At 40.4% G+C, this 9,461-nt stretch overlaps 1 protein-coding gene across 2 annotated transcripts; it reads right to left on the bottom strand.

Moving 5' to 3' along the window:
• Nucleotides 1–814: 814 nt before the first annotated feature.
• Nucleotides 815–6,204, bottom strand: LOC122192305 (synaptophysin-like protein 1). 2 transcript variants are annotated; one of them, XM_042892834.1, is made up of 5 exons: nt 6,099–6,204; nt 5,297–5,415; nt 3,879–4,083; nt 2,847–3,035; nt 815–2,033 (listed from the first exon to the last, which is right to left on the bottom strand). In XM_042892834.1, the coding sequence occupies exons 1-5, from the start codon at nt 6,165–6,167 to the stop codon at nt 1,905–1,907; spliced, it is 711 nt and encodes a 236-aa protein (XP_042748768.1). In that variant the 5' UTR covers nt 6,168–6,204; the 3' UTR covers nt 815–1,904. The 2 variants fall into 2 exon arrangements, with proteins under 2 accessions (XP_042748768.1, XP_042748769.1); XM_042892835.1 differs by having other exon boundaries at nt 6,153–6,196.
• Nucleotides 6,205–9,461: the final 3,257 nt, after the last annotated feature.

Consider the following 9,461-nt stretch of genomic DNA (forward strand, 5'->3'; position numbering starts at 1 on the left):
TGAAGAGAGCAATAGATTCTCCCCTCAGCCTCCTTTTCCCCAGACTAAACAGCCCCAGTTCCTTCAGTCACTCTTTATAGGGCACATTCTCCAAGCCCTTCACAAGCCTTGTTGCCCTTCTTTGGACCTGCTCCAGCACCTCACTGTTTCTTTTCTACTGAGAAGAAGGTCTCAAGGAGGCTACATTTTGATTTTACATGTCATACCCCTGATGTGTGGATTGAAATCAAGTACTACTTTTCTTCCACATTCCCTCAAAACAAGCCTTTGTAAGGTGATATAGTACTTGGTTCATGAGTGATTATAAAAATAAAACCAGCTTACCTATTTATCAGTCAGAGTTGGCATCGTTAAACAGGAAATGGTGAGATATCCATAGCTTTCAAAACCCTTATCCTTGAACTGGGAAGAAACAATGTCCTTTAAAAAGGTCATGTGAACACTGCATTTCTTAACGCTTTTGAAATAAAACTCAAAAGAAACTATGGACAGTTAAAAGTAATAAAAGGCCCCATACAACAGGCTGGCAGAAGTGCTGCACAGCACCAGGTAAATGTGATCTGCTCAAGTAAGTGATGGTCCTCTCAAAGATAGAATCTATAACCAAAAGGAGAAGAAAAAAAAAACAAAACAAACAAAAAAAAAAAAAACCACACACCAAACCAACCAAATCACCCACTAAAACACAATTCAAGGCATCAGTCTAACTGCTCTTCCACAGCAGTTACCTCATTCAGCTAGCAAGGTCAGAAGCAGCTAAAGCCACATCCCAACACATCTGCATCTATTACAGCAGTAAGGACACAAGGCACCCTTTTTTTGCAGCAGCCACACTAACTTTATTATACTTAGAAGCTTACTATCAGAAATACAGCTCTTGTACAGTCAATCTAAGTCTGCATATATACAGTGACACACCTTTGCTTATTTTCGTGATACAGCTTAAAGATAAGATTAACAAGCATGTGTTTTGTCTAATAAACTGTATCTAGGCAATTCAGAGTCAGGTATCTTCACACAGATGTTCACAGAAACCATCAAATATTGCTCTCAGTAAATACAAGTGAGCTGAGCAGAGTCAATGAAGACTTCCATATACTGAGACAGCTTTAGTCCAACCCTTCCATGTGCAAAGACTGTACATATCCTTCAGAGGAAGGAGTAGAGACTGATATTAGCCACTAGAATATTAGCTTTGGAGTCCACAATATGTGAGCAAGTTCTGAGACTAAGTCACCTTCTGCACACACACACCTTTGATAAGTGAACTTACACTGAAATATTGCAGTTCTCATCTGAAGATTATCCTAAGATACTAAACAGTAACCAAATATTAAACAAATTAATGTCCTCCAAAAAAGACCTGTTGACAGAGTTGATGCTGTAATCTGAAGGGAGTACCTGCAAATCTAGGTGTGACGTCCACAATCCTGACAGAGCTCCAGGCTGTATGCAGATGGCTTTTGCATGGTGTCCATCTTACCAAGAAGATCAACTACATTTTTCATTGGGATTTCACATGTCCTGGTTGTATTTGCATTTCATTTTTTTTTTTTTCTCCAGTAAAGGCTTGTTAGAACTAGATAGGCTGCAGTTGTAACTCAAACACAGGTGCTCCTTCCCCATCCCTCCTATGAGGTTAAAGAACCCCCCCAAGGTGCCAGCATTTAGGCAACCTCAACATTTTCTCTCAGAAATATTGCACAAGGTTGTACAGCCTTTTGTTAAGGCATAATACATTTCAAGGTAACAATTCAGTTGAAATATTGAAGACTACATCAAGGTAACACTTCATATGAAACAGAAGTCTGTACCATCAGTTATTACTGAAATAAATCCTATTGGCTCCATGTTCTTGGCAGTCTGATGTGAAAGTAGCAGCACTTCAAAGTATAATCTTGTTCTTATATTCTTTGAGCTGAATATGTCCCTGGAACTTGAGAACCTCTGATTAATTGGCTGTGCAAGTTGGTGTCCTTGTACACAAACCAGATATTTCCTCCCCACAAAACCATATTAAGTAAACCAAATACCTGTAGGTCAAGAAAAAAAGCGAGGTTAGGTTAAACAAAAAAAAAAAAAAACCAAAAATAACACCCCAACAATGCAGAATATGACTTCTAAACAAGCCAGAAACAGCTCTCCAAACCAAAGAGATGACAGAAGATACCTGCATATACTCCGGAATATTATGAATATTTTAAACAGACTTCTCTGGAAATCAGATAGTTGATATTCTTTCTTTTGTACAGAAATACAAGTTCCCTCTGCACATACAGAGCACACAACTGATCACTACAGTGGGACAATGAAAAATAACACTGAGTTCTGGAAAGCAAGTTTCATTAGGAAGATCTTACAGTGAGACAGAGCTACCTTGCTGCAAGGAGCACGTGAGCACTCTATGCCAACCATCTTATAAGGAACCTCTGAGGTGTAAAAATTCACACAGCTGATTTTAAAAAGTGAAGTTCAGTACCAGAAGACAGAGCAGGAAGCACAGTTTTTCCTCCTTAAAGCAGTCTGAGCCATTTGGGTGGCTGAGAAACATTTTAAAGGTGCTACAGGCTAGAGACAGAAATAGCAAGGAGGCTTAAATGCGTCTAGGAACTATCATATCTAACAACTCTAAAGATAAATCCGTCAAGTTGTTTCTATTCCTTTATAAGAAGAGAGGAGTTTCCTTTTTTTTTTTTTAAAAAAAGGTATAAGCACTGTATCATAGCATAACCAATATCCCCACAAAGCAATTTTAAAATCAACACATGTAATGAGAATATGCTTCTCAGCTACCATCTGCATTCTATAACATTCATTGAAAACTGCATGACATAAGACATACATACCACAGACACATTCAGAGATCTCATGCTGGTCACAGAGCCAAAATGACAAGTTGTTTCTGGAGCTCTGCAAGAGTCAATTAGTGGAATAATGCCAGCCCCTGTTGATATTTTGATATCAGCAAGTGCCTTTGCCCAAGCAGAAGTACTGACCAGCCACAGAAAGGTTGTTACAATAGTTACAGCTAAGTCCTACAAAAGAGAAGTACTCGTTAGAAGATTTAAAAGAAATTAAGTACACACCAGAATAAGGCAGAGACTGTGTCAACTACTTTAGAATAACCATACCAGTACTAGTGAACACAAGCACAAACATTAACAGCTTCGTAATTACAAGTCAACATGGGTAATAAAGTTGTGTATCAGCTATTAAATCACGTATGCCTTTTGTATCTATCAAGCAATAAGCAATTTTATCCTTGGGAAGAAATTTGTTTCTAAACCAGACAGCTGGCACTTACCAAAATTAAAGTCTCACAAAATTGGGGTAGCAGGGTGATTTCAGTCTGGACTGCAGATATCCTAAAGTTTAGCTGAAAAGGTCACTAGGACTGAGAGATATTCCAGATCATACCCAAAAAAACACTGTAAGGATCAGGGCTTTGGTATATAAGGTGATTTTAACCCACAGGGTAACAGTTTCCCTCCATGTATCACATCTGTACAGCAGATGCTCTACAGAGGGGGAGTTCCCAGTGCCTAACAGGAAGGACCTCTCCCCATGGAATAACTGTACACTCAAATACATAATAAAGGTAAGTTATGGGGAAGACACTGTTCACTTTAGGAGGACTTTCATTCTAGTCTTCGCTTCAGTAGATGTATAGGACAAGATGCCATGGATATTAAAGGACTTTGGGTTCCTTCCTCCTTTTGCTTAAGTGCTGTAGCCACAAATCCAAGATACATGGCTCACAGTCCATGCAGCTCTTGGAACTACCGAGTATCATACATTAATTCAGATTTGGCTTGCCTTAACAGCATTTTCCATCCTTTTTAGAAGTACAAAAAGACATAGAAATACTTATTACTCACAGTTAGTGGAAACTTGCTGTTGTGCTGATACACGTGTTTATATCCAATATATACTACCAGGGCAGCAATGCAGTAGAGGAAAGCCAATGCTGCAAGCGTAACAAAGAATTGTGCAGAAGAGGAGAAGTTGCCCACAAGATAGATGTCAGTCCAAGTACCACCACAGCGACTAGAATCTGGTGCACTAAACTGAACAGTATTCAACCTGGAAAAGATAAAATATATTACATAGTAATAGTCTACTATGCAGAGGAAACTTCATACAGGCATGCTTCACAACACCACTGCTTCCTTCAACATGCTAGTTGTTTAAGACTGTAAGAAAAATTGTTTGAATAACATTATCAGTTATATAATACAAAGGTACACAGATCTCTGAAGATTGTTCCTACATTGAGATATGCAACAGTAGCTTAAAGAGAAGTGTTGACCTTATATTTCAACTAACTGAAGAAAGTAGCTCCAGTTTGGAAGCAGACATGTTATATTTTGGAGGCTAGCATTTAAAGGTGGAGGGAAGGTGAGGGGCAAGACTTAAAACGAAACAACTGCATATCTACACACAAATGCAAGCACTGGATCTTCAAGCAAAGGAAGGTCAATGAACTTTGCAACCAGTAGCAACTCAATGACCAGCACAGAAGCATTTCAGATGCCTACCTTCTCCTCCAAGTGCTGCTACAACGCTGAGGTTTGTGACTAAGCTCTGTACTTCTGGAGAGGTCTTTACATTGTAGCATCTGAATCCATTTCTATCATTACACATATGCTTACTGAACATGAAAGTAACACATACACTTCTTATGATTGTGCCAAAGTTAAAAGAAAGAATAAGCCTTCTTCCTCATGCTCCAAGAAAGCAGCTTGCATTTACATTACAATTGCAGTGGAGTATTTAGTCAAGTACTGAACAACCTCAGAAAGACTAGAGTGGAATAAACTATGAAGTTAATTTTCTCTACTCTGCCTTTGCATGAAGATATCATGACAACAGCACATCAAAAACAGTTGTACCTGGGTTCCCAGACCAACTATGTTGAAAGAAAGGGGCTGTTAATACTATAGATAATCTTATAGAATCATTAAGGTTGGAAAAGACCCCTGATTACTTGTACTGTTCTGCTGATTAATCACCTTATATAGCTTTCCCACATGGGCAGAACATAGCTTAGGGTAAAGCAATACAAAATAGTCAGTTATCACCTTTACTTCCTTGCCTCCACAGCACACCAATGACTACAGTGCTTTCAGCCATTATAACTTAATACTCTTTTCTTTCCCTTCAACTACCATAGATCAAGTCAATAGGTTCACAATATTAGTCTGTATATGTGAGCTGTTCACAAGGAAAAAGCTAGATGAAAGTGAAGAAAAAATAATCAGTGTATATGAGTAACAACTGAACAGATTAATCTCACCTGAATGGATAAGCAAACACAGCTGTAACTGTTTTGTTCACCACACCCCTGCAGGAAACTAGAAGGGTAGTCTCACCATGAAAGCTTCCACATGTTGAAAAAACAAAGATGGAAAAAATCTAGAAATTGAAACAAAGACATCAGCACACACCACTAGAGCTCAAAGTCTTTTAACAGAAATTAATTTATTAAGAAGTTAATAAAAACCAAGAACTAAGCAAACAAGTTATTAATGAAAAAAAGCATTAAAGCAAAAGCAAGAAGGAATCAGTGCATTGTATTTCTATAGAAATAATTGGGAAAAAAAAAGCAAACAAGTCAGTTTCAAAGACTCTTGTTTACACTCTACTCAGTTCTACTGAGAAAGTACCATTTTGATTTGAATGCTGTCAGGGAAAGCCAGCACAGCATCTCCTGTAATTAATAAGCACTTCTAGGAGTCTCAGACATCCACAACTGTATGCTGACACAGCAAGAAGCTGTATCTCTAAGTAGCTCCTGCTTGCCCTCTGTTAAGTATGGAAACTCCACAGTTCCTACAAGCAGGATGTAAGATACTACCACCCAGCAGCCCAAGTTGCTGTAACAGCAGTGATGAGTACATCGTATTATTTATATTTAAGAAGAAGTGCTTTCTTCCCTCCTAGACAGGACCTGAGGAGCACCTCTTTGCAGAGCAGCCACTCCTAGCTGCACAACACAGACAGGCAGCTGACCAACACGCTCCTGCTGAGGACTACACAGCCAAGCTCTGAGCAGAAGGACAAACTGCCAACCCCAGGGCCTTCCCTGCCCCACTCACCCACTCGAGGACCTTGATGAAGCCCAGGGGCTCCAGCAACAAGCCATAGTCCACCTGCAAGCCAAACATCCTGGAAGACCACAGAGCAGGCTGCAAGTCCTAGAGAAACCCCTAGTACCCCCAGTTCCCAGGCAGCCCCTTTAGAGACATTGCCAGGCTGCACCCCGCCCAGTCGCATCACCCTGTAGGCAGCCCCGCCCCCATTACCTCATACGGGGTGGTCTTGCCCCCAACCACCTCGCGCTGCTGATGGCCCTGCTCACTGTTCCGTCACATTGGGACCCTGTGCCAGGGGAAAGTCTAGCTGTGTAAGATGGCTGCTGCTGCCATGGAGGACGTGAGTTGGGATCTTGCTTGGGGAAGGAGGGCAGTCACGGGTAGGAGCAGCTTTGGCTGTTTTGTGAAATACCCAGAAGTGCAGGACTCAGCACTTGGTCTTGGTGAAGCTCATACAATTGACACTGCAGCAGGGTGTGACATTATCACATAATTTGCTCCTTTGTGCAAGAAGGAGCTTACTGTGCGGAGAGAGAGAGGTGCTGAGATCTGCCAGCTGCTATGGGCTACTGGAGGCAGCCCAATGTAAAGCTGTGAAAAGGATGGTTCTTTCTTTCACTGCTGTGTTATCCACATAGTTGCACAGCCTGGCAGCCTCCTCCCTGGCTGGTGACTTCTGCTTTGTTCTTGTGTGTGCTTGTGAGTGTAACATGAACTGCACAGATGAAATACTGTCAATCCCCAGCTGTCTTGTTTTGATGTGCCTGTCTGTGAGGATTATATAAACCATTAAAATGAGTAGAGTGGGCTCATTTATTACATGAAAATGATGGTGGTGCTTCACAATACAATGAATTAGTGTAACTGATTCTATTTATACCAAAATCTGTAAACTTCTTTTAAATCTGATGTCACTTCAAGCTCACCAGCATTAGTATTAAACTAGTTATTAAAGTGTCATCTTGCTATTAAGATCAACTTACAAATTAATAATTAGTTACAAATGGTAATTAGTTGGCTTGTATATTGGAGCTCTCCAAGAATGTGCATCTGTGGTTACAAAATACAAATGGTGCAGTGGGCACTGAAGGGTGAGAGCACCTGCTTGGCTAAGGCTAGTTGTGCAGCTTTCCTTGGAGGTGTGAGGCTGTTGTGCAGGCACTCAGGGAGCTAGGACAGAGTGCCAGACCTCTCAGCACTCCAGCAGAGTGTGTAGGCATCATTAAGCATATGCTAGAATTGATTTTTGAAACTCGGTATCATCTTATTTTTGTCTGCGTATGCCTTCGAAGCACAAACATAATCAGTCACTCCTTGAAGTAAGCTACTAAACACTGTGTGATTAGAAATGACAGCAGGGTATCACTCGAGTGGGAACCTCAGGACAGCAGGGACCTAAATCACCAGTCTGCAGAATTGCAGCTTGCATTTCAAAATGAAAGTAACAAGGCCAGTGATGGTCATAGAATCATAGAATAGTTTGGGTTGGAAGGGACCTTTAAGATCATCTAGGGCCAACCCCCTGCTATAGGCAGGGACACCTCCCAGTTGACCAGGTTGCTCATTCAGCCTGGCTTTGAATGCTTCCTGTAATGGAGCAACACCTGAGTGTGTGCTGGTGTTGTGCTGGAAATGTGGAGCCTTGAGAGAGCTCCAGCTCCTGAAGATGCATTGTTCAGCACAGCTGTCAGACCTGTAGCAGCTCAGGGCAGAGCTGTCTTCCTGGGCATCCATCCTGCGGCTTTGGGGCTATTGTAGATATGCTCAGCACAGGCTACCTGACCAAGATAAGGTCTAAGATGACAAAACTTGTTATTTCATTGGTTATGACAAATTTGACTTCATTGACTAATGTTGCAAAAGAATTTGTTATTTTGGTGCTGAAAGTAATCTCTGTTAATAGAGAAAACTTAAAACTCCAATCTGTACCCACCACCAGCTTCCTAATCTGTACCCACCATTTAACTCTATTAAGGCAGAGCTCTCTCACAGGGATATTGCAGTGGCACAGCTGAAGCGTTCTTTACTTTAGGCTGTGAAAATCTTGTGGGATTGAACTCTGGTGGAGAAGTCTTTGTGGAGCTGATGTTTTTTTCTTTTTTTTCTTTTTTTTCTTTCTTTTTTTTCTGTGTCAATAGGAGTATTTCTAATGTGGCTGGTGAAATTACCTCTTGTAAGGATCTGTCACAGTTCAGTGCTTTTTCCCCTGAGTTAAATGAGTAGCGACTGAACCAGGAAAATGTACCCTGTGGGAGACAATCTATGAGCCCTGCTGACTGTGTAGCACATGAATCTCAGCACAACATACCAAAAAAAAACAAGCAATGGTGAGTGTTTGAGCCACACTAGGTAGCCTAGCTGCCTTGAGCAGCCAGTTCTTTTAAGGAGTTAAATAAGACTATTAAAAAAAGGACAGGTCAAGAGAAAAGATGGAAGATCTATTTGGTTATTTTCTCCACCACATCCTGTATGCGCAGGAAAAACCGTTCTGTATGTAACTGGCATTTGAGTCTAAATACCCCAAACAATCCCCCTACATCCAATATCTGAGTTTCTTTGTTTCTCTATCTTCTTTCCTCCCCATCTTCTACTTCAACCTCAGAAGCAGAACACCTCTATAAAAGTACACATAGGCGATTCCTCTCCTTTATCACTCATCAGTTGGTTAAAAGTATTCCCTTATTTAAAGCATTCTTCAAAAATACTCTCAGTCCCTAATTGATTTTTTTTTCCAAAGTCTCTCCAGGTATCAAATACCTGATATGGAAGCACTCTCAACTTCATGCCATATTCTAGCTGTGGGCTCATTAATTCAAAACTGTAAAAGGCTCTTAATTTCTCACTTCATATAACTTATCTCTTCACTGGGGTTAAAAGCATTTTGGAACATTTTTTCTAATAGGTTGCATTCCAAAGGGGTATCAAACATATTAAATGTAGATGATGCTTCCACAGTGCCAATTTCATAAGCTAAACCCAATTCTAAATCGAATCTCTGCAAGGAAGACTTTAAGCAGGTAAACCACAAAACTGTGTAAGAGCAATGAAAAAGTGCACTACAGAAAAAGGGAGTTATTTTGCTTAGAAAATTGGTTTGGCTATGAGAGAAAGTGAAAGAAGTATAGAAATTATACAGCAAGTGGGAGAAGCAGTTAATAATGAATATAAATTAGAAGGTAGCCTCTTGCAGAAAAGTGATAAGGGAGCAAATGGACCAAGGGACCAGCATATGATCTGCAGACTTGCAGACAACAGCTATGCATTTTTAAAATGTAGAAGGAAGAGATTATACCAAAGTGAATAGATAGAAATGGTGGAAATCAACTCAAAGGAAAAAAAAATGCAGCAACAATCAATATTATGTTC

This window comes from Lagopus leucura, unplaced genomic scaffold (assembly GCF_019238085.1).
Source record: "Lagopus leucura isolate 7727_CA_CO unplaced genomic scaffold, USGS_WTPT01 59022-0_obj-0_obj, whole genome shotgun sequence".
In the NCBI taxonomy this organism is placed as follows: domain Eukaryota; kingdom Metazoa; phylum Chordata; class Aves; order Galliformes; family Phasianidae; genus Lagopus; species Lagopus leucura.

What these genes read in the sequence shown, in the direction of transcription:
- LOC122192305 (XM_042892834.1), bottom strand. Translation starts at nt 6,167, where the DNA reads ATGTTTGGCTTGCAGGTGGACTATGGCTTGTTGCTGGAGCCCCTGGGC. An exon ending in GTGTTTGCTTATCCATTCAG is followed by an intron (nt 4,084 to 5,296) that starts GTGAGATTAATC and finishes TATCTTTTCCAG; the next exon opens with GTTGAATACTGTTCAGTTTA. An exon ending in GATCTCTGAATGTGTCTGTG is followed by an intron (nt 2,034 to 2,846) that starts GTATGTATGTCT and finishes CTTGACCTACAG; the next exon opens with GTATTTGGTTTACTTAATAT.